This window comes from Coffea arabica, chromosome 9e (genome assembly GCF_036785885.1).
Source record: "Coffea arabica cultivar ET-39 chromosome 9e, Coffea Arabica ET-39 HiFi, whole genome shotgun sequence".
NCBI classification, from domain to species: Eukaryota; Viridiplantae; Streptophyta; class Magnoliopsida; order Gentianales; family Rubiaceae; genus Coffea; species Coffea arabica.
Window position 1 is genome coordinate 36893950 of NC_092327.1, and position 25076 is coordinate 36919025.

Genomic DNA, 25076 nt, shown 5'->3' on the forward strand with positions numbered 1-25076 from the left:
ATAGATTTCATATGCCGTCGTCCGAAGTTTTTTTTTGCTGATAATAATATGTGGGTTTTTGCAAGAGATTCTGCTTATAATAAAGTGCCTATAATTAGGTGGAAATCGACTCTAGAAATTCATTAATATGATTAGCAGCTTTTGCAATTGACGTCGGAAAACTTGGGTCCCGTTTGGATTGCATTTTCCATCATTTTTCATGGAAAAATTACTGTAGCGATTTGATGTATGTGAGGAAAAAAGGTAATAAGGAAATGTGTTCACGGAAAATGACGAAATTTTTCTATGAAAAATAGCAATCCAAGCAAGTTGTTTAACCATTGAGGTCACTGGGTAACAGTCCACCTCCGCGCATTATTTTGCGAAAGACAAATGCGGCTGCACCGGTTTGGTTTTTCTTTGGATGGAATTTTCTTTTACTAGGTATTTTAGAAAAATAATACTAGAGCGACGTTTGAAATAAATGTGTAATTTTTTTTTTGTCAAAAACATAAGCTATATAATTGCGAGTAAAGGCTTGAATTGGCCTTACAATCAGTCAGTGCACATGATATTGAGGAAGTATGATTTTCTCGTCTAATGTAATGCCTAAAACAAGAGAGCTCATCTTAGAATTTATATTATCCTTATCATTTTTAACTAGACAAAAAGAGCACATTTGAAACAATATTTTTAATTGAAGAATATCTTCCACCAAAGTATCTACCTGATGTCCTAATTGAAGAATATCTTAATTGAAGTAAACGTGTATGTGAGAAGAAAAAATAGTTGAAAAACACATTTCGAGTTTTTAACATGTTTTGGAACAGCTTCTTTAAAAAAAAATTTTTTTTTTTGGAATTCCTTGCCCCAATTTTTCAGAGGTTAATTACGTGAAATGATAGTTCACACGTACATTTAGCACATTTAGCAATAGTTTAGTAGTTGGAGGTTAGGCTTTTATTTCTCATTTGCCTTGTACCAAATTCAATGAGGATTGGAATCCAAAAATGCTACTAAAAGACAGCAATAATTATTGAGCATCTACTTCATTTTGTGAATTTTTAAGCACAACAGTCATTGCTATATCTGATTCCACAAAGGCAACCTGTATCATCAAATTTAAAAATTTTGTATTGGCTGTCTCGGGGTTGTCCATGATAAACATATAGGAAAATCACACCTAATAGTAGCACATGGATAAAACAATTAACAAAATAAGAAGGGTGAATATTTTACCAAAAAATCTCTACGTTTTTTGTGAACATATTTCTTAATTACTTTTTTAACTCACATATATCAAATAGTTACAGCACATTTTCTATAAAAATTCCAAAAAATTGCAATCCAATCCAAACCCTCATGCTTTTCTAAATTCTGAGATAAATTGCTCAAACTAAATACTACTATCACAAGAAATTGGACAATAACTCTGAGAAACAAAGGGTTAAGAAGGCTTATTACTAAGAGAATATTATTATTATGACTGTAAATGTTCACATTAACGGCTAAAACTAGAGTTAGTCTTAAATTCATAAGAGTCGTGAGTTTCAAAATTCAAAATTTAAAATGTGGGCATGAGGCAAAGAAAGCTGCTGCCAGTGTTCAGAAGTATTAGTACCGTACCACAGACTCTTCAGTCTGCCTTTCTTCAAGAATCAAGACACGACTACCATTACCATTGGGCAATTGGCATTGGGAGCCTGCTATATTTCCAGCTCCCCATTCCCAAGACACATTACATTGATTACACTCTCCAAAGTCATCCTCTTCCTTTTCACCTTCCATTTTTCCCCCCCACGCTCCCCCTCCTTCATCTTCTTTGAAGCGTTCAAACCACATAATAATGCCGGACTTTTTTACCAAATGCTGTGCTATAAGAAAGGGCCTTCCTTGATCATGCACATTTCTATCACCTTAGTCTGAGTTAAAAAACAAGAAATAAAAGAAAAAAAAAAAAAGGAAGAAAGGACCATCGTTCATTTTTTTCCCATAGTTAATGCTGGTATTTTGCTGGCTTAAATGCTGTAAACTCAGCTTCTAACTTGAGAATTTTAGCGGCTTTCTTGGCTAAATTTTTCTTTTTTTGAGAAGCTTTAGATGTAAGCTTATATGCTTTTCAACAAAAGGTGGTGCAAAGTTGGGATTTTTGTTAGTATAGATATCGAGAATGAGAGAAGAAAATCAGTCCGGGAATGGAGCAAAAGCTTCAAAATTTACTGATCAAAATCAGTTTCCAGTGAAAGGGGCTGGCAAGAACAATGTCAAAGGGACCAATGGCCATCTTTCAAGGGTGAAGTCGTCATGGGGTTCTCAAATTGTGAAGGGTTTTTCTGGGGAGAAGAAGAGTAAGTTGCAGACAACATCACAGAGCAAGCAAGTTCCTCTTGCAAGCTCTAATGTAGGGAACCAGAAGAACCCTTTTGGGATTTCGCATTCGAGAGTGAAAAGGTCTCTCATTGGTGATTTATCATGTTCAGTCAATGCTACACAAGTTCATCCTCACTCATTCAGTACTAGTAAGTCTTCTCCGGGCTCTCGGGATTTATTTCTTGAACTTGATCATCTGAGGAGTCTGCTGCAAGAATCCAAGGAGAGGGAGTTCAAATTGCAAGCTGAGTTGGCTGAATGTAAGAGAAATCCTAAAGTTTTTGAGCTGGAAAGGGAGCTTGAACTGAAAAGGGATGAGATTTCTAAGTTTGTGGAGAAAGTTGAGTTGCTAGAATCTGAGAAATCCAGCCTCTCTGAGCAGCTGGTATCTTTAAGTTCTATTCTGGGGAGGCAGGACGACATGCTGAAAACGGATGACCATGAAAGCTTGAATGGAGTGGAAATGGAGGTTGTTGAGTTGAGGCGCTTGAATAAGGAGCTTCAGCTTCAGAAGAGGAGTCTTGCTTGCAGGCTTTCTTCTCTGGAATCACAGTTGGCCACTTCCGCAAAAGTTTCTGAGGTATCATTAACCATATACTAGCATTCTGCTGATCATGGTTTGTCTCATTTCATTCGTAACTGTTGCATCTCTGTTTCATTATTGCTAAGTGTTAATACTAACTGGTACAGTCGTCTTTCTATATTTTCATTTCCGTTTTGGGATTTTGTGTTGTTGGAGGGTGAGGATTAGTAATGTAACAAGGCTTCTGTTTAATAGTATGAAACTTCATTATAGTTCTGCTGTTCCTTTAGGTAATGGAAAAAGATGTCTTTATTTGATGAGTTAATACTGCACAAATTTAAAAGGAAGTTATTTTTTCCTTAGCGATATCTAATTCATGGGCATCAAAAAAAAGTTGCGGCATGATTTAAAATAGATTTCTGTGCATTCTCTTTGTCTAATTGATTTCCTTTTGCTTGTATTTAGAGTGACATTGTTGAGAAAATAAAAGAGGAGGCTTCTTTGCTAAGACATACGAACCAAGATTTGTGCAAACAAGTTGAAGGCCTTCAAATGAGTAGACTAAATGAGGTTGAGGAACTTGCTTATTTGAGATGGGTTAACTCCTGTCTAAGGAATGAGTTGCGCAACTGTTCAAACTTGAATTCAGATAGCATATGTAGTCCCTATGCAATTGAGAGGCCTAGAGAATCTATTTGCTTATCATCTAATGGAAGTGATGAAGACTCTGGATACAGCAGTATATCAAGGTTAAATCTTATTAAGAAGCTGAAGAAATGGCCTATTACTGACGAAGACATGCAGCAGCTTGACCACACAGACAATTTCAGGGATCCTAATTGGGATAATTCAGAGAGTTCGATGAGGAGACACTCCATTAGTGGATTGAAGTGCTATTCACAAGATTTCATGCTTGATAAGAGAAGACAATCTGATGGTTTTATGCGTTTCAAGGAACCCACAAACGAAGTCCAGATGCTAGATTCGCAAAAGTATGATTTGAGGGCAAATAAAATGCCTGAGTTCCTTAGCAGCTGCCAAGATGCTTGCAGAGTTAAAGCTTCACTTGATGTGGAGAAGAAGGCACTGCGCATTCCAAATCCTCCTCCCAGGCCTTCATGTACTGCTTCAAGTACTCAGAAAGCACAAATTTCTTCTCAAGTTCCAGCACCACCACTTCCTCCTCCCCCTCCTCCTCCTCCTCCTCCTCCAAAGTTTATAGGTAGAAATATGACAGGAACAGTGAAGCGTGCTCCACAAGTAGTTGAATTTTATCATTCACTGATGAAGAGGGACTCTAGGAAAGATTCTTTAAATGGTGGGACATGTGATGCCTCTGATGTTGCCAATGTACGTAGTAGCATGATTGGTGAAATTGAGAACCGATCATCATATTTGCTTGCAGTGAGTACTTCCTTACCTTTCCTTAACTTGCTTCTCTCTGATAATACAATATATATCGCTTTTGTGTTTGATTAAATAGCTACTGCAGGTTACCTTTTATTTTCTGAAGATACTGAACTTTTCATTTGTCATTCTTTGAAATTCATCTTATAAATACTCTTATAAATTTCTTGGATTTTTCAAAAAATATTATTTATGCTTGTTATGCTAACTCATTGTTAAATGGCCAGATAAAGGCAGATGTTGAGACTCAAGGAGAGTTTGTGAACTCCCTCATACAAGAGGTGAACAATGCCATGTATCAGAACATTGAAGATGTGGTTGCATTTGTGAAGTGGCTGGATGATGAGCTCTGCTTTCTGGTAAGTTTATCATTGCAGCTTTTCTATTAAGGAAAAGAAATACGAGTGCTAGTATCTATTTAGAAATTTGAAGAGGTCCAACTGATTCAGCAAGAATTTGTAAGATGAGGAGCTTGTCTTTTAAATTTTGGTTGTAATGCAGGTTTTCTTTTTATTTTCATGGAGCTAATAGTTCTTAATATTCATAAGTTATTATTAGGAAGTAGACAATTTGAATTGAAGCAGCATTACTAACCCTATCACTTGAATGCAAGATTTAGATCAAACAAGTTTCATGTTGCTTTTCCACTTACAAATCCCCTAATGTTTGACTTATCTGCAAGGTCGATGAGAGGGCAGTTCTAAAGCACTTTGAATGGCCAGAGAAAAAGGCTGACACATTACGTGAGGCAGCATTTGGATATAGAGATCTAAAGAAGTTAGAACATGAAATTGAGAATTACATAGACGATCCTCAATTGTCATGCGATGCAGCATTGAGGAAAACAGTTGCTTTGTCGGAGAAGTAAAGGCCTGGCCTTGCATTTTCTTCTTGTCCTTTTTTTCCCTCCCCTTCTTAAGGGTGCTTTGACATATTTGACTTCTGATTACGTATCATGTTCTTTTTTTCCTTCCAGGATGGAACGTACTGTGTACAATCTCCTTGGAATGAGAGACCTGATGATCCGTCGATGCAAGGAATTCCAAATTCCTACTGATTGGATGCTTGATACTGGGATATTAAGCAAGGTAATATATTGTTTCAATTCATACTTCCATATCCAGAAGTCAAAACTAAATGAAGAACTTCTTCAAATTTTCTTCTACTTTATTGATCTAGAGCACATATATATCGAATTTCACAATTTTAGGAGTTCCTTTCATCAGGTTTATTTACCATGGACTGTCTTTTTACATGCTACAAAATTTTTGAACTATGATAGTTTCTAATTTGGCTTAGGATCCTTGAGTTATAGAGACAGGATGAAACATGAATTCAGAAGCATTTTTCATGGTCGGTTAGGACAGTAGTGACCTATTTGCTATTAATTCAAGCCTTGCAACCGAATCAGCAGGATTTCACTATAAAGGGTTTTTGTGTGTGTGGGCCGTGGGGTGGAACGAAGTGTGCAATTCCTGGACTTTTCCTCAACGTGATCCATATTAATGGTTGGATGGTAAAGAACTTCTAAATAATATCTCCACAATTTTCATCTGGTTGTCATTACCTCAGATATCCAACCACCTTCAAGGATGCAAGTGCATATTTCACTTCTGCTGTCTAGAAAAATGATTAGAAAACAGTGTCGTAAAGGCATTAGAAACTGTGTCATTTGTTTCTGTTAGTTTTCAAAAGCAGAAGGGTCACAAGATTTAGCAGCTGTTTTAATTTCTGAATTGCAGATAAAGCTTGCCTCCGTTAAACTGGCTAAGGTGTACATGAGGAGGGTAGCTATGGAACTGCAAAGCAAGGGGGCATTAGACAAGGAGTCTTCCATGGACTATATGCTGCTCCAGGGGGTTCGATTTGCTTTTCGAATCCATCAGGTCCAGTCTTAGTAATCACCATTCAGTACTGTTAAATTTTTTTTTTTTTTTGGGTTATAGCATATACAGAAGGAAACTTCTCCGTATTATCCATCCTGACAAGAAAAATATCGGTAAACTGCCTGTTTAAAGATTCTTTTCAACTCCTAACATCACAATATATGGAGCTTTTATCGAGTTAATATTTTCACCTACTCTTGCCCCTAAGAAACATTTGTATCGATTGGGAACAAAGTGATACAAGAAATGATGCAAGAAAAGGTATAGAGTAAGAGAACCATCATGGAAAATACAGACAGGGCTGTGATTCGATTAGTATATTGTGGTGGATTCTATTTTATGATTTTAACTGCTTCTAAACTGTGTCTCAATCATGCAGTTTGCCGGAGGATTTGATGCAGATACCATGCACGCATTTGAGGAGCTTCGCCACCTCTCAGTGGTTTTAAACAGAAAGTAAAAACAGCTGAAGTGTGCCTTAAAAATTGAGCTGAATTGGGACGCTTACCATCTCAGTAAGCATGAGTTTGTAAAATACAGTGTGGACAATGAGTTAAAATGATTTTGTAGCTGGCAAGGAGAGAATGATTTTGGAGGTCTGATATGCATTAAACTTTTGAAGATTGAAATGTTAATGCGGCTGGCATTCGATATTGTAAATCCAACTGGAATGGAAATTTTTGCATGACAAAAATCACAAGCCTGTCTTGTAGAATTTTGCATGCTCCTTTATCATGGATATACAGCTAACTTGTTAATTTTGTGCGCTGGCCATTGGAGACTGATCAATGGATGTCAAATTCTTAGTAACTCCATTTTTTATTTTGGCTAGTGGATGAGTTAGTATTTTGCAGATCAAGAAATATGGGCTAATATATCAATCTTTGAAACAATAATGACTCTGAATTTTTAAGAGTGTTTATACACATCAATCAAAACTTCACACTGGCTGGAGTATCATATAATTTAAAGATTAAATTTTATATACACTAATAATGTATACACTATCACCCCGTTTGATTCATGATTTTAAATTCAAATTTTATACAGTAATCATGCATTCAACGCTGACAGTATAGGAAAGATTAATTCTAATTAAAATCCATAGCCAAATGTAATTTTTTTTTAAATGTATTTAGCTTCTTATTAATTTGGTTTAAAATTGTATCTTGTTTAAGTGTTTTTTTTTTTTTTACAGTTTTTCTATTTCATTGTATTCCATTTCCCTAAAACTAAACTCCATAATCATACTCATAATTGCAGCTTATTCTTCCAACATCCACCATGAATTTTTTTTTTTTAAAAAAAAACATTATTTTGTTTAAATTTATCTGGCAAAATCACCTTTATTTTCTTTAAGGAAAGTAAAACGACCTTTAATTTGAAACTACTTTAAAAAAGTCGCCATTTGTGGACAACAATCATCTTGTCCGTTTGGATTAGCTGTTTTGGGTGTTGTTTTTGAAAAACAATACTGTAGCATTTCGTTTTTCAAATACAAGTCCGTTTGGATTAGTTGTTTTTGGGTTGTTTTTCAAAAAATATATGAAAAACTTTTACTGTAGATGTTTTATGGATTATTTTTAGATGTATTTTTAAAAATATTTTCGATTATTTTATAATTTATAATTTTTATAACAATATACATTTATACATTTATAATACATTTATAAATATTTATAAATAAATATATTTATATATTTATATAAAAATATATAAATGTATTATATTATATATAATACATAATATAAATATATTTATAAATGTATAAATGTATATTATATTAATGTATAAATTATAATTTTTATATTTTTATATTTATATACAGTTATGCATTTATAATACATTTATAAATATTTATAAATAAATATATTTATATATTTATAAATAAATATATTTATATATTTATAAATAAATATATTTATATATTTATATAAAAATATATAAATGTATTATATAATATATAATACATAATATAAATATATTTATAAATGTATAAATGTATATTATTATAAATGTATAAATTATAAATAAATATTATATAAATGTATATTATAATTTATAATTTATAATTTATAATTTTTATATTTATATACATTTATAAATATTTATGAATAAATATATTTGTATATTTATAAATAAATATATAAATGTATTATAAATGTATTATATTATATATAATACATAATATAAATATATTTATAAATGTATAAATGTATATTATTATAAATATGTATAAATTATAAATGAATATTATATAAATGTATAAATTAATATATTATAAATATATATTAATATTATGTATAAATATATAATTAATATTCTGTATATTAATATAAATGTATAAATGTATTATATTATATATAATACATAATATAAATGTATATTATAAATATACATAAATATATATTATGTATAAATGTATAATATATATATAAAATATATTATGTATATATTAAATATATAGTATATAATATAAAATATTTAGATAAATGTATAATTACATTTATATTATATATAATTTATATAATATATAATATATAATATGTATATAAATATATAAAAATATATTTTATATAAAATAAAACATTTATAATTTGTATAAATAAATATATTTAAATTAATATAATATATATATCCTATACATAATTGAAATATACAAATTGAAATAAACATATTAAATATGTATTTGGAGTTGTTTTTTATATATTATTTGGATATGGTGTTTTTGGAGTTGTTTTTGAAATACACATTTACTGTAGCATTTGAAATGTGAAAAACAGTTTTTCAAAAACAGACCCAAAAACAAGGAATCCAAACATTTACCCCAATTTTCCCCCCCAAATAGAAATGCCACCAAAACATTCTCTCTCTTTTCTTCTTCTTCTTCTTTCTATTTCCTCTCAAATTTCACCTCCATAAACCCTAATTTCCCACATTCCAACCCAAAACCCTCAACAATGGCTTCCCTCCACTTCCCTCTTCTCTTCTTCCTCCTCCTCCTCATAATCCTCTCCTCTTCAAAACCCACCTATTCAATTCCAATCTCAACGACAATCCAATCCCCAACTCTCGGTCCTCGTTCAACCGATTTCAACACGGTTTCGTCCATCCACGACGTCCTTAAATCGCACAGCCTTCCAATCGGGCTTTTCCCAAAATCAATTTCTGAATTTGCCTTCGACCAAGTTTCCGGCAGATTCGAGCTCCACGTGACCGATTCTCCTTGCGACGCCAAATTCGAGACCCAAGTCAGGTACGAGTGGAACGTGTCCGGGACCATTTCATACGGCCAAATTCAGGAAATTTCCGGCCTTTCTGCGCAGGAGCTTTTTCTTTGGTTGCCTGTAAAGGGTATTCTGGTGGATATCCCTAGTTCTGGGTTGATTTATTTTGATGTGGGTGTCGTTTCGAAGCAGTTCTCTTTGTCATTTTTCGAGACACCCCGCGAGTGCTCTGCCGCAACTGCGGAGGAGGGTGGTGGTAATCGTCGTAATGAATTGTCCCAACCGATTGATCTTTCGTTTATGAAGGGTCGTGGCCGCATTATCCAGGTGAAGTGTAAAAGCGATTATTTTTAAATGAAGTTTTTTTCCATATATATTCGGATTTTTTCAAAGAAACATTTATTGCAAAGAATTGTTTGGTGCATATATGTCGGGGAATTATATGTGCGGATTCAGATTAATCACATACATGTTATGGATCCACAAATGCGGTTTGATGTTATCTGTTTTAACACTGATATTGTAAATTATTTGCCAGCACAGATGCATGATACGTGTACAAAAAGAAGATTACAAAATTTGAATGGAGGTTGTGCTATGAATGGTGAATCTAAGCCGGGAAAATTCTTTGCACTATCTATGTAGGAAACATTGGTGCATCGAAATATGTCTAGAATTTTGAAACGTTAGAAATGTTTGAGGGAAGAATTGATAATTGTCTCGTACATCATTGAGCTTCCATGTTCCCTTAATTCTGTGCATATAGATGCACCAGTTGGCGTTTGATATAATAGAGATTTTATGTGGCATTGCTGTTTCAGGGTTCAATTGAGAATTTTGACTTACATTATCACTTGATTGGTGACTACACGCTCATGAACATGTCCATAGGCACTTTAATGCTTAGATGTATGTTTCATTAAAAAAAAAGGTGCTTTTTTTTGTCAAAAAAGGAAAAAAAAAAAGCATAGGATTCATGATTTTGTTTCTCATTCAATTGCATGACCTGTGAGTATGTTTCTGCTTTACATGCTTAATGTTTGACTTTATTTGATAATCTCTTAAGATGTATCTTTTTAAGTGAACAATCAACCTTAATTTACTGAACTTGATAGCTTTTTTATTCCGATAATAATGACATTGATATAGTAGTGTTGATGAATTTGATGAATTCATGATTTGTAAAATGAATGAGTTGATTTAGTTTTGTCAATGGATTATGGTGATTTAAATTCTTTATTATTGATTTTGTATGCTGTTCGAAGTATTGATTTACATTATGAATTTACCTACATTATTATGCATACTCTGTTGGATTAATCAATTTGAGAAATAAGTGGCAGTAATTGAGAGTTCTGTTTCTATAGTTGAAGACTGGTACTTTTGTTAAACTTTTGTGCTTTTTCTTCTATCTCCTTGAGCAACAACTATTTTTTGGCTGAAACCAGTGTTTCTATTTCATTGCAGAAATCATTCGAAAGGTCTTCCAAAGAACATCACGAGGGACATGAATTGAAAGCTGTTTCATAGATGGTGAATAAGAACATTTTGTAACAGGAGTTTTAGTGTTTGACTTGAAACCAGCTCTTAAGAAGTTTGTTTTGGCAATTGGCCTCATGTGTGGGATTGCTTTACAGGCTTGTCTGTCCATGCTGCTGACATATACAGAGCAAAGTTTGTGATTTCCTTGAAGAGGAGAGGAGCAGGTGGTAGTTACCTGCCGAAGATAATTTGAGGAGGAGACTGTGGAGTTGGCTTGGTGAATCAACTTATCTTTTTTTTTTTTTTTTTTTTTGGGTGGCGAAAAGTAATGCGATTGTATCGCTGTACTGAGTCTCTGTAAATGACCAAATTTGATTTGGAGTTTGTATATTAGCTTGAAGTGAAATATAGTAGTGTTTTCAGTGAAACCAAAGCATTAATTCATCTTCTTTTTATTTTATCTTACGATTTTGTTTCTCGAAACACAAGCTACATGATTCCCATTTTATCAAGAGGGTATAACTCCGATTTCAAGCACTTGAATTTATGACGTCCTTCCTGGCAAGGCTCAGCTGCATTTGAGATTTTTAGTTCTGCTACACCTTCCCCTCCGCTCCTTAGAAGAATTCAGGGTTTTGAGTTAGAACCCATTTGGTTAATTACAATTTATCCTCGTAACATATACCTTTTAGTTTTCAGTTTATTCCCCCCTAATCTGTGTTTTTTTGGTCGCTTAACTCTCTTCAAGACAAAACTAAATTTTTTTTTTTTAACTTAACCCTCTATCATGCTGACTTTTTTCTATTCTCTCTCTCTCGCTCTCTCCAAAGTAGTTTTCTTTTTTTGAATTTTTATTTAGAGCAAAATAATAGAGTGCAAGATAATGTTCGAGAACACAGAATGTTGAAAGATTTGACTATGAGCTGAATGTTGAAGGATTTGATTATGATCTGAATGTTGAAGGATTTGATTTGATTATAAGCCGAATGGGAATGAGTTTTAGGATTTGATTATGAGCTGAATGCGGATGACTTGATAGCATTAGGGATTGAGGTAAATTCAATGCTGCAATCTGGGAATCATTATGTGGTTAATGCAAATAATAATAATCTGGTTGTTGCGAATGAAAATAATCTCTCATCACAGAAGTTCAGGGGGATGCAGAACATGTTAGAGCTGTGTCTTCTACCAAAATAGATTCTGATGAGCATCAGAAAAGTCGGGGATTTACTTCTTGTAGTCTGTGTATGCTTATTATGTTCATACTACTTGTTGCTTCTTCTTGTGTTAGTTCAGTTTAGTAAAACTGAAAGTGTCCTTGCTTCTTGTTACTCAATCTAGTACACTGAAAGTAGTGTTTTTGAGTTCTACTGTCCTAGCTTCTTCTTTGAGGAAACTGACACCTTTTAAAATTAAAATCAATAAACAATTTACGATGGTTGTTTGTAAGAATAAAAACCAGAGAGTCTGTCTAACAGAGTGCTCACAGGGCACGCGTTAAGATATATTTCAAGTATCTTATATTTGGAAATGTAAGATTAATTAGGAAAAGTGAATAAATACAAGGGAGAATAGGTATGGTTAAATAAGAAATGTAATTAAAAAATTAATGTATTATAAATGTTCAGTTATTTACTAATTTTTAAAAATTTGTTTACATGCTTTCACTATAATATGATAATATACATCAAATCATGTACCCCATATCAAAAAATTGGTAGATATTCTTTTTTTTTTTACAAATATTCTTTTAGATAATTTAAATTTTTATAATGGCCATAAATCTAGAACTAGATATTCATATTTAATTAAATAGAAAAATAATCTAGCAATTCATTTTTCTTCATCGATAAATATTTAGTTTCCAACAATATTGATAAATCTGTCGGTGTAACAATTAATTCTCTTTTGTACACTAAGTTAATTCAAAATTCAGGGAAGAAATGATGAACAATTTGAATACTAATAAATGGTATGATGGTGAAAGGAAGCAATTTGGGATATGTAAGATTTCAATAATTGTGATTAAAAAAGTAATTTGGAATATGTAAGATTTTAATAATTGCTATTTGAAAATGATTTTACTATAGTTCTATATGTAATAATTTGATAGAAAGCAAAGATTAGTTGTTTTTTTTAAAAGCAATATCATTAAGAGATAATTAGAGATAATTTTTAAGCATATAATATAATCTAAATAGGATTTAATATGGGTAAAACCTAAGTGATCCACAATCCATTAATTCTCTTCAATTAGGCATGTCACATAGGAGTGAGAAACAACTTTGATTAAAATAACTACTTTTATATATATATATATATAGATTGTGGGCATGTGCTAAACTTTTGAAGGGCCTCCCCAAAAGTATATGAATCATAGGCCCAACTCTCTAGCCCCAACCGGTTTTTGGGTTAATTACATTTATCTTGTCTTCCTTGAGGTTTATCCAAACTACAAATCAAACCTTTAGATTTGATCAATTAACATAACCACCCTTAAACTCTCGAAAGTCATAATTCAAGACCCCTAAGGTTGTCAACAAATTTGATCACTTCAATTTCCAAAATACCAATTATCTCTGACCATTCTACTACTTTCCTTCCTTCCTTCTCCAAGCAAAACCGTAGGCATCAATCTAATATCATCGGTGGTTTTATTTTAGGTGATTTTATCCACATTCAACCCCAATTTACTTCATCAACCCTATACTAATCTTTTGGAGTCTATTGTAGTTTAAGAAAATTATCAATAAAAAAATTATCGATAAAATATTTCAAGTCTCCATACAACTTATGAAAACATACTCCTTCGAATCATAAAATAGACTTATAGTTTTGAATTCCAACCAAAAATGAAAACAAGGAAAGATACAATAATTATATTAACAAATAAAACAACCTATTTCTTGTTATTGACACACCACCAAAACTAAATTGTGAGCACCAAAGTTACTAATCCAGTTATGATATGTCGAATCCTTAGAATTTCAATAATTAAAGCTTGAATATGTGCCTCTTTTTTTATGGTTTTAATAAGGTATGACTTGCTATATTTTTTTCTCATGAAATTGGTTTAACTTGTGATTCTATTAGAAGAGTAGGTGTTACGAGAAAAATAAAATAACATTGAATGTGGTGAAACAAATATAGGTTTGAGGGAAAAAAAATAAAGAGAGTATGATCTTTTCTCATCTGCATGTAGATTGAAAAATGATAATATATGGCAAGAGTTTGAAATAAATGGTTCTTTTGACATTTTCTTCCTTCTGTTTGTGGGTTTTGGATGATATCACTGACTAGGGGTTTGATATTACTTGTTCAAATTTCAAGATTTATTTCATAGTTTGTTTAAACCATAGGGGGTAAATGTAGTTAACTCTTTTTTTTTTTTTTTTTTAAATGTGGCCCACAGAAGAAGTCCAAAATTCTACAAGAAAAACCAAAAAATGCCTAAACAAATAAGGGTTAATTTCCACTATGCACCCTTTAACCATATCCAAACATTTTGGTATCTAAACTTTAAAATGAAATACTTTAATATCTAAATTATAAAATTTGTTCTCCTTTAATTCCTAAAATATATAACTTATTCCACTTTAATCCTTAAAATATAACTTTATTTCTATTTTAGTCCTTAAAGTGTAGTCACTTAAGTCTAAAATCTGTTCCCCTTCCTCGATGATTTTAATTAAATGGGATAAAATTTACAATTTAAGAAATAAAGTATCTCATTTTAAAGTTTAACGATCAAATTGAAAAATTTGGTATAGTTAAATGGTGCAACGTGGGATTACCCTACAAATAAACCAGGAAGTAGAAAATAAATAAGAGGAAAATACTATAAAAAAAAAAATTCCAATTCTCCATCTATCTTGCACCCCTCCCGGAGATCACAGACCACAAAAGGAAGACAGTCACAGAAACAACAAAACCCCTCAGCTCCCAAGAAAAGGAAAGGAAGGAAAAGAAAAGAAAATGTTACTACTGGAAAAATCAAATGTTCACACCGCAATTCTTTGTTTGCTATGAGTGACCACGAATTGTAGAAAATTTCACGCCTTCTCCGTCCCATTTTTTCTTCGCAAATTGCAATAAAGCCACTGTAGTTTGATATCCAGTAGAAGTTGTCTGTGTAGCAGATTGTAGTATCAGAATAGAGAGAGAAGCAGAGGAGTAGAGATGGCGACGGCAATTAGAACAGGGATAACAACCCCGAGTGGGATGAGCATCAGCATGGCTGCTTCGCCAGCACCTTCTGCTTCTTCTTGCAACCGGGTGGTGGCTTTTTTCAAGCCTCCGCCGTCTAGAAGTTCTTTTTTCGGTCATGGAGGTAAAAGGAGAAAGCTTTCTTCGTTCTTCTGCCGTCCCAGTTTCATTTTCTTTCTTGATATATGAAAACCCCTGCCCCTTTTCAAATTTGTGTAGCTTTTTTCTAGTATTTTTCTGAAAATGGGATTTTGATACTTTTAGTTAAAAAATTTGTTATTCCAATAGTTTCAGCATCAGTTGTTCTGCATTTGATGTTAGGTGTTTTGGTTGATTCCCAGTTGTAATCTTCGATTGGGTATTAGTTTTTGTGTTTCCAGTTCTATTGAACTTTTTATTTTGGTTATTAATTTTCGCAATATTATCTGAATGAAGCAGCGGCCCCCACCCCCCCCCCCCCCCCCCCCCCCCAAAAAAAAAAAAAAAAAAAAACCTTATCAGCATTGTAGATTGGAGGTACAAACTTAGTCTTGTATGATGTGTTAAGTTGATGAAGATAGAGTTTGCATGGTGTGTATATCCAAATTTTTGGACTTTTTATGAATTTTGCATTTTGCATAGTGTGTATATCCAAATATTGAACTTTTTATTTTGGTTATTAATTTTCGCAATATTATCTGATTGAAGACTCCCCTCCCCTCCCCCCCCAACCCCTATCAGCATTGTAGATTGGAGGTACAAACTTAGTCTTGTATGATGTGTTAAGGTGATGAAGATAGAATTTGCATAGTGTGTATATCCAAATTTTTGGACGCTAATTTCGTACTTTTTTTTTTGTGCAATTGGTATTCTTGCTTTTATATTTATATAATTTGGTCCTAAGTCAAAAGATAATCTCCTACCCAAAATCCAGATGTTTGCAAGAGATTCTGACTTCAGTACAGAAATGACAATTTGTATGTAAGACTTGCCTGGAGATGTATCAAGTCCACCCTGGTTTTAAGTTCTGAATACTTGGGCAGTGAATGAGTATAAATGCCCAAATTAAGATAGACTTGCAGAAAGTCTCTCCATGAAGTTAGATTTAGCTGATGAAAAATGTAGTATTGAAGAAATGAAGTAGGTGTAAGCTATCGGTTGCATTCAACTAAAAAATGCAAACAAGGAACCTTGCAGTTTGTAAAGTATTTTATGCATCATTTTAGGCATTGTAGGTCCATATTTTTTCCACTTTCTCTTTTATTCTTTAAAACTATTTCCTTTTTGTTTCTCTAGAGATATTTTATCCTTTCTTCTGATAAAAAATGCATTCCCTAATTTGCAGTGGGAACTACAAGATTTATAGGGTTGCAACTCTCTCATTCAACTCGATGCAATTACAGTGGTCATGGTGGTGGTTCTCTTGGCTCTCAGATGAACCTTTTTGACAGATTTGCTAGAGTAGTTAAGGTTGTCTAGCTGTTCAAATAGTTCCTTTGATCCTTCTTTGTTGCAATCTTATCTTATTATGCACAACTGAGACATATCCTCTTCTATTATTCTGCCACAAGTACAGTCCTATGCAAATGCAATCGTAAGCTCATTTGAAGATCCAGAGAAGATCTTGGAGCAGACTGTGCTTGAAATGAACAATGACTTAATAAAGATGAGGCAAGCTACAGCACAAGTAATATTCTTACCAGTATAATGGATCAATATTTTTTGGGGAAAATTACTGTCAGCACTTTACTGCATCAGGTTGTGAGTTAGAGGCTTGATGTGCTTTTCTTTTGTTTCTATGAAGGTATTGGCTTCACAGAAGCAGTTAGAGAACAAATATAAAGCTGCACAGCAAGCATCTGAGGATTGGTAAAGACCCCGAAACAATTAAAAGAAAGAAAAATTGTATCTTGTTTGTTCTAGTAGCTCTGGGTTCACCTTTCAACTTGATCACAGGTATCGAAGAGCACAGCTAGCACTTGGAAAAGGAGATGAAGATCTTGCTCGTGAGGCGTTGAAAAGGAGGAAGTCTTATGCTGTAAGACCATCTTGTTTCGAAGATTATTTTTGAGTTAAAAGTGGATGATGGTTTTGTGAGGCTTTGCTAATGCTCAAAGAAAAAAGAAAAAAAGGTCTACATTTTTTATGGACATAGTTTTTCAGACAACAGATGCTTTCAAAAGATGAGCCTTGTGCCGATGTAAATGGGTGGCAAAATCTGAATAATGTGCTTTGCTGCTTTTAAGTTTCCTTTTCTATGTCAAGAAATATGCAAAAAATCTAACAGTGTTAAAACTTATACAAGAGAAAAGTTAAAAGAAAGATTGTTGTTCTGTTCACATATTTATATTCTTGAGTTGCCTTTTTAATTTCTCCATTAGTGACATTTTAGATACCCTGCAGTGCGAGTTCTTGATCTTGCCAGTTTTTGCACATACTGCATTGTGTTGATGTTCCTTCTTTTGGTCCCATGTATTGTCTGTGTGCTGCTTAAACAGCTTCAGTTGAATTTTTGCTCAGGTAGATGCGTGCATTTATTTATCAGATAATATTTTGTTCATAACTGATACAGATGGCTTAAAGGATAGTATCAAAGTTTCCTTTCTTATAAGTCATGGTGTGTGGTGTGTTCTCTGGTTTTAAGCTGTGCATTTATCTGTCTATAGATTGAACGATTCCCAAACTTTTCACTTCAAACTACAGCATTCTTATTGGACTAATTCTGCATCATGTTATTATTTTCCTCTCAGAAACCTGTGTGGTGTTCATATGAATTGTATCTTGTGTGACGGTAATGTTACCACACTTTTCTTTGGTCTGACTAGACCATTGCACTTTTCTCTTATTTCAAGTTCACGAGAAATAAACTAACCACATTAGAGCTTTTTGTTGACTTTGAAAATGTCTAGATTAGATAATTAGTATTGAATACTCCATGATGGATCAGATAATAAGAAAACATTATGCACTTTGGAATGGGTCTTACAGTTTGCTGATGTGTGTGCTCATACGACATTTTACTTGTTAAGGTCCAAGCATTGCAGAGCACTATATTTGTACTGATTTCAAATTCATAACCTAGTAGTCTGTGCTAGTGAGAAGCCAGTGGTGAAGAACACTATGTAAAGTCTGTGAGTCATTTTAAATTTCAATTTTGGTCAAGAGTTGCACAGAATTTCTCTGCGTCATGTTAAGTCCTTTATCACTGTATAAAGTATGCAAAACATTTGATTGTTTTTGACGCGGAAGTAAAGTTTGTTAGTAAAGTGATTATTGTTTTGGGATGTTTTTCAGTTGATTAATTCATTTTGCACCCACATTTTACAGGATAATGCAAGTGCTTTGAAAGCACAACTTGATCAGCAGAAAGGAGTGGTTGAAAACCTTGTCTCAAACACACGGGTGGGTTGTTTTTCCCATGCACCATGAAGCAGATTCTATGCTATTTGGTCATTACCCTTTTTGAAACTTCCCAACTATTGTTGGTACAAAAATTTTTTTGAAGTGAAAAAGAAGTTTCCATTGAAACCTCAAACAGGAAAAAAAAAAACGTTCAGCAAGTTTTTTAGAGATTGGAATATCAGAATAGCTACTTTTTGGGACTTGGGTTTCTTTTAGGAATAGAAGACCTCAAGTTTACAGGAATCTGAGGGCATCTTTCATCCAAGCCTTGAATATAGCATCCCTGAACTACCTGCATATTTTTGGTGACTGCATGTACTTTGTAATGATTTTCATAGTGACTGAATTCCTGTACCAGGATTTGGTAGTAATAGATTTATGTAGCTTTACATCCAAAAATCCGTTCCACTGGTAGCTTCGTCGATTGATGATTAAATTATCAACTGATGAATGTATAGGACTTGCCAGGACATTTTTCTCTAACTGTTTGTGTGATGTATTTACAGCTCTTAGAAAGCAAGATACAGGAAGCAAAGTCAAAGAAGGACACTTTAAAAGCACGTGCTCAATCTGCAAAGTCTGTTCTTAACCTACATAACGTGCTTTTGTTTTTTCTCTTCTTTGGATGCACAATATAGTCCAGATCCTGTTAAGTTTTATTTTTCATTTATCCTTTCTCATTTGTACGCCTTTGTCTCATTTAAAGGACTGCCAACAAAGTTAGTGAGATGCTGGGGAATGTAAATACAAGCAGTGCTCTGTCAGCATTTGAAAGAATGGAGGAAAAAGGTTAGAGTTTTTTGTTGGTGTAATTGGTTTGTGCTATAGCTGCAGATTCATGCAAAGATGTTGATGCCTATGTAATGATACACCAATTTGTTTGCTTGGCATATCTACCTGAAATCTGTTGTTGACAAATGAATGCATACAAGTTGAAAATGGTTGCCAAATAGAGATGTTGGTTTAACATGGTTGGTTGTGGGTGTGAATGTCTATGTCCAGTTAATTGAGGTGCTGATGTACCTGGGATACTGGATAGTCTTTTTGGTGTCTCTGCTTATTTGTTGCGGGTGGGGCAATAGAGTATTTAAAGATATGACTGAGGATTCCAAGTTTTAACTTCCACAGACAGATGCTGTGGCAGAAAATCCTCTGTTCTAGAAGAATTATTTAAGGGATTTTTTTATGAATTTTAACTTGATTCGTTAGTAGCTTGAAAAGAACAATTGGTTTTTAAGGAGAGTAAAACGTATAAATGGCCTAAAACATGTTAAATATGTGCCAATGAAGTGATAAATGAATAATGCATGATCAAAATAATAAAGTCCTGTATGCAATGCAGCTAGAGATGAACTAAAATGTTCTTTTGGGGACACAAAACCCATATGTATCTAATTTTGGTTCTAACTCCTAAATTTTAGAGGAATCTTTTATGTCTTTATGAGGAGAGGCATCCCATCACATCTAATTAGAATTATGGGAATATCTTAAACATGTTGGAAAATTCTTTAGGGTTCTTCTTGCATTTCTAAATTAAGCTGGGGGTTCTGTCATACTTCAGTTTAGATGTTTGTAGGTCCTAAAGGAATTTTCAACTTTTCTCACTTAATGACTCAAAATGGAACAAAACAGAAAAAAGAAAGGAAAAATAAAAAATTTTTGAGCTCATTACTTCCCTGTGGAGATTACTTCTGACTATAGACTAGATGGCAGATGCAATCTGGTCTAGCCACAGTTATTAAACCCAGCCAGGCATGGCGGTTCAACTGGTTAACTCAGTGAACCGGCCATGAAGCCTTGCTGGGTAACTCATGTGACCTGATAAGGATGGAGGCTGTTGACTTTTTGAAGAAACGGTGGTTCAATTGGCTGAGCCGTGAACCTGGCTCAGGTTTTTGAGTGAACCGATGGATCTTGGATTTAGTGGAAAAAGGAGAAGCAAGTGGTCTCTTGCAAAATTTGGACACTAGACCTTCGGCATACCATAAGAAGACTCTGCCACTAGGCCACCAGCACTTGTTGTGTTAGTTGAAGCCTTTAAGTTTTGCGTTAAACTCAAATATAGCAATAAATGTTGTTTGAGGCCTTCAATTTATTACTACATTGAATATCAAAATCCTATTTGCCATAAGTGCTGGTTTAAGCCTTTAAACTATAGTTTTAAATCTCAAAGTCCTATAACCCCTTCTTTTAACTTCAAACAACCTCTCTTCAAATACTCATTAAAAGCTTTTTGTCACAATGAATTACCAAAAATGATACATTAACAAAATTCACTCTCAAGACAATAATTACTCCAAATTTCATGCGTGTAAATTTGTAAGTATGATATAAGTAAAATTTTATATTTAACAGTTGGATGAATTGTTAACCAAAAATATTTCATTCTAACTGTCAATGTAAATAATTATTTTAGATTTCATTCAAAAATTAAAAAAAAAAATGCTATTACATAGTCTCCTAATTTTTTAATTTATATCTTGTATAAAAAACAATGAAATACAAAACGTAATGGTATTATAATGATTCACTGGTTCAACCACCCCTCCCCAACCCACTAGTCGAACCAGTAACCTATTGACCCACTCCCTTTACTGAGTACCTTCTGGGCTGGGTTTAATAATTATGGGTCTAGGAATTCTTTCCTTTCTGATTTACTCTTTTTGGTCTGTTATCAGTCATATTTTTCAGAAGTACTTTCAGTATCTTTTCTGCTAGACGAAAGTAGGCATGGGGTTTGTCAATTGTCATTGAGCAAATGTATAGGTAAACAGATTATGATAAGCAGCGGTTTGTCATTGAGCAAGTTCTCTGTACTTGTGGATGTTTGAGTGAATTTAACTTATGGAATTCATACACCTTGATAAAGTTGTTGAGAAATGAGGGGTTTTAACAAGTTGTCAATTTTTGTCTTTGATTGGTTGTTTGGGGGCGAGAAGAGTTATTGGCAAGAAAGGTTATTAAGTTAGAGTTGGGGAATAATAGCAACAAGGGAAGAAGGAAGGAAACTTGTTTATTCTGTTCAGCAGGCAAAGAACAGCAATGTTGTTGCTAAGTTGTCTTGATTATTAGAAATTTTACCACTGACATTTTATTTTTATAATTGTTGTCCCAAGACTATATACCTGAATTATACCACCTGAGATGAGCCTTCTCGGTTCGCTAGACAAATCAATGTCACTTATACTTCGATGAGTTGCTTCCTCTTGCCATTTCTTTGCTGGTTGTTTGATATTTCTTTTACTTTTTGTAGCATTATTTGTCGTCACATTTTAGATTTACTACAAGAGTGAATATGTATCATTTCTTTAATTCCCTTTGTTGTTTTGGGTGAGAAATGAAGTTGCTTTTTAGGATTATGGTGTTCATTTTTTCTAGTTGGTTGTGGTAGACAAAGGTTTTTTTTTTTTTTTGGTGGGTGCATCAATACAGAAATAAGTGGGTTTTGACCGAACCTTTCACATCTTTTTGGTAGTCATGGCATTGGAATCTCAAGCAGAAGCACTCAATCAGCTAACAAGTGATGAGCTTGAAGGAAAGGTAGTACCTCTTTGATGTGATTCTATGTTTTTTTGTTCTCCTTAAGTTCTTCTACAGTACTCTGCGCCTACTGTAATAACCCCCTCCTATAAGTGACCACCAGTTTGTGTTAGACATTAATGAGAGAATTTGTGGCCTTTCTAAGCTTCTTGTTTGGATGTTGGAAATGGGAAGGAATTCAGATATATCTGGGGCGTATTTAATTGTAGATAGTATGTTTTGTTGCATCTAGATAATCTTCAGACTTTCTCTTACATCTAATTACATGTGTCAGTGTAGATGGTTTCTCTGATTCTTTTACCTAAATGCTTTCTATAAGCTGATTTTTAACTCCAGAAACTTTTCTTAACCAGTTTGCATTGCTGGAGAGTTCTTCGGTTGATGATGATCTCACCACATTGAAGAAAGAGTTATCTGGAAGCACAAAGGTAATCTTTTCTGTATCTTTTATTTGTTGTAAAGCCTTATAAATCTTGGATTATAAACTTTCGTTCAATGGTGTATTGTACTTCTAAGGTAGGTTTTGCCCTTTCTGGAAATGTGATTTTCATCAGACGGTTACTTTCTTTTAACTTCTTGAAGTTTGTTTTTTTTACCATTTAACTGTTGATAAGCTCACTCGGACACAGAGTAATAAGACAATTTTTCACACGATTTTTTGATGTCATCATAGCTAAGGTTTGTTGTTATCTACAAATTTCATGTGCTTAAGTTACAAAATTTAGCTACTGTTGCTTGATCCATGGTAACTCACTAAAAAATGTGAGTTTTCCAAAATGGAATCGAGAGCTTTTAAGTCTGGCAAGTGTGTGCAGATTTTTATACTGTTGATGATTTATGTTCCCAGTTGTTAATGGTGAAGTATGACTATGGCAAGATTACTTGCTGTATAGGGTTTTGGCAGTCCATTATGGAACTCCAGCATGGTTTAATCTGTGATGTACCGAGTTTCTCATAGGATATTATGCTGCAATATGGGGGAGAAAGAACTGAAAATAATGAAAAAAAGGAAAAGAAATGTTGACATGTGAATCAAATAACTTTGCGCAGCTTTGCCATAGAACTGTAAACTTAGTGACATAATTACAGAGAAGTTGAAAAGGGGACTTATGGCCCTTATATTTTGCTTTCCATATGGTGGTGGAAAGGCTGCCCTCTGCAACGGTGGCAACTTTTTCGCCTTCAGGAATATGCCGTTGAAGGTGTTTGTTATGTGTTTGGTTGAGCAGGGGTGCAACTATTTTCTTCTGATCCCTGTTTGATTGGGATGATTAATATTCATTATAAATTTTCAAGTATCAAACTCACAAAATTTTTTGTTGATCGAAGCAGAAAGGAGATCTACCACCTGGAAGAACGCCTGTTACTACGGGTTCAAGTTCTTCATTTCCATTTCAAGATTCTGAGATTGAGAAAGAGCTGAATGAACTGAGGAGAAAAGCCAAAGACTTCTAGTAATACTTGGGTCTTTCAAAACGTTCTTCTGCAATCATCATTTTAACCGTTTGAATTCCAAGATCTGGTTTTGGAATAGGAATCCTATTCTGTGAAGTGAGCTCGAATTTGGGGAGTGCAAATGCAAAGGCAGGACCTCCATCTGTTAATTTATGCCTGTTGTTCATATACAAGAATTGACTGATATCTACATGTACATTGACATACAAGTACCATCCAGTGCAATAGCCATCTACTATAATTTTTGCAGATGATATAGTTAATATGCTCCTCTTATGTTGATGATTATTGATCAATAGCCTAGATTTGCTCTACAACATGCCCATATTCATCCTTTTTGCTCCAAGATGCATACGGTTAAAGTGCTAGACCCTCTCATCTGCTCATTATCTGCAGCAGTAAATACAAGAAAAGAATCCCATTGGCCGCACAAATTTATGCAGAAGTTAGCAGCTAACGTGATTCTGGAATCACCCTATTACATCATTTTCCCTGTTTGCTCATAAAGATGAGTTTACGATAAGGATTTTTAGTGTATGCATATGAAGTGTTGTTCTGCGTCTATTGGGAGTGTGACGTCTTTCATTTTTTCAATGACTTGAAAACATGTCCCCTTGAAAAGGTCCAAGCATATTTAGTATTCTTTCCCACTTTTACTTATTGGGTTAAAGCTGAAAAGCATTAAACCCTCTAATGTTTGATTGCCATTTGTGCTTTTCCCACTTTGACAAATGATCAACACTAAGGGATTAGCTAAAAGATCGTAGTATTAAAAAGAAGATCTTTTACCTTTTTTTTTTTTTTTTTCCTTTTAGGAGAATGCCCTTAAAAAAGAATTGGAACCACTTTAAAAAATTACATGCCCGTTGAAGTCTATTGTAGAATTTAAAATAAAATCATTTCATGTACCAAAAAAAGAAAAACATAAAATAATTATCAAAAGGAATGCTGTGTAATTTTCACAACACAAAATTTTTCTATCAAAATGTCCATGACATGCTTGTGAGAGATGTTTTTGTCACATTTGAATCTCACATCCACTTATTGATATTAATTTGAGGAGAACAACAACAAAGTTTCGAATTTAATCAACATGGTTTAGTTTTTCATTTTCCGAAAGGAAAAAAAAAAATTACATCCCCAAATATGGGTGGCATGAGAAGCTTGGGTAGGACAAAGAAGAATGGAGAAAAATAGAGATAAGGGCAAAATTGAAACATTCTTATTTTCTGAAGGTAAATATTGATGTGGCTAAACAAAGGGGGTAAAGTGCAACAAAAGTAACGTTAGGGGAGGTGCAAATGGTACCAAATGTTGGAGAGGCTTCGTGCCTTTAACCCTTTATTTTTTTTTCTCTTTTTGTGAATTGCGTGGAATATATTATTCAAATTTTAAATTTTGAAGGGTAAATTGGAAGAAGCCAAAAAACTGTTGCTATCACTATTATTGTTTATAAGTTTATGATTATGAAAAAAATAGAAAATAATATGAGACTAAGAGAGTAACAATTAGGAGAAATTAGTGAAAGGGCATATTATTATAGTCAACATAAATTAAAACAAAAATACAATTTTCAATCACTAATGAGTACAAGTAAACGCCCTCATTTTTACAGGAACA

The 25076-nt window shown here is 33.5% G+C and overlaps 3 protein-coding genes across 3 annotated transcripts; all 3 read left to right on the plus strand.

The window, feature by feature from the left end:
- Positions 1–1688: 1688 nt before the first annotated feature.
- LOC140014514 (protein CHUP1, chloroplastic-like) lies at positions 1689–6975 on the plus strand. Its single transcript, XM_072065441.1, has 7 exons — positions 1689–2929; positions 3338–4276; positions 4507–4638; positions 4962–5143; positions 5256–5367; positions 6022–6165; positions 6545–6975. The coding sequence occupies exons 1-7, from the start codon at positions 2150–2152 to the stop codon at positions 6623–6625; spliced, it is 2370 nt and encodes a 789-aa protein (XP_071921542.1). The 5' UTR covers positions 1689–2149; the 3' UTR covers positions 6626–6975.
- Positions 6976–8980: 2005 nt separating this feature from the next.
- LOC113710688 (uncharacterized) lies at positions 8981–11339 on the plus strand. Its single transcript, XM_027233810.2, has 2 exons — positions 8981–9719; positions 10860–11339. Exons 1-2 carry the CDS (start codon positions 9126–9128, stop codon positions 10920–10922), a joined length of 657 nt encoding a protein of 218 aa, XP_027089611.2. The 5' UTR covers positions 8981–9125; the 3' UTR covers positions 10923–11339.
- A 3412-nt stretch (positions 11340–14751) lies between these two features.
- On the plus strand, positions 14752–23705 carry LOC113710466 (membrane-associated protein VIPP1, chloroplastic-like). The gene is made up of 11 exons (XM_027233494.2): positions 14752–15204; positions 16405–16529; positions 16636–16746; positions 16864–16928; positions 17016–17097; positions 18387–18461; positions 18968–19038; positions 19168–19250; positions 21937–22001; positions 22355–22429; positions 23334–23705. Exons 1-11 carry the CDS (start codon positions 15054–15056, stop codon positions 23454–23456), a joined length of 1026 nt encoding a protein of 341 aa, XP_027089295.1. The 5' UTR covers positions 14752–15053; the 3' UTR covers positions 23457–23705.
- The last annotated feature ends 1371 nt before the right edge of the window (positions 23706–25076 follow it).

Bases quoted from the DNA above. Each gene is read 5' to 3' on its own strand.
- LOC113710466 (XM_027233494.2), top strand. From the start codon at position 15,054: ATGGCGACGGCAATTAGAACAGGGATAACAACCCCGAGTGGGATGAGC. The intron at 15,205-16,404 runs GTAAAAGGAGAA...CCTAATTTGCAG, and splicing joins TTCTTTTTTCGGTCATGGAG to TGGGAACTACAAGATTTATA. The intron at 22,430-23,333 runs GTAATCTTTTCT...TGATCGAAGCAG, and splicing joins AGTTATCTGGAAGCACAAAG to AAAGGAGATCTACCACCTGG.
- LOC113710688 (XM_027233810.2), top strand. From the start codon at position 9,126: ATGGCTTCCCTCCACTTCCCTCTTCTCTTCTTCCTCCTCCTCCTCATA. The intron at 9,720-10,859 runs GTGAAGTGTAAA...ATTTCATTGCAG, and splicing joins GTCGTGGCCGCATTATCCAG to AAATCATTCGAAAGGTCTTC.
- LOC140014514 (XM_072065441.1), top strand. From the start codon at position 2,150: ATGAGAGAAGAAAATCAGTCCGGGAATGGAGCAAAAGCTTCAAAATTT. The intron at 2,930-3,337 runs GTATCATTAACC...GCTTGTATTTAG, and splicing joins CTTCCGCAAAAGTTTCTGAG to AGTGACATTGTTGAGAAAAT. The intron at 6,166-6,544 runs GTCCAGTCTTAG...TCAATCATGCAG, and splicing joins TTGCTTTTCGAATCCATCAG to TTTGCCGGAGGATTTGATGC.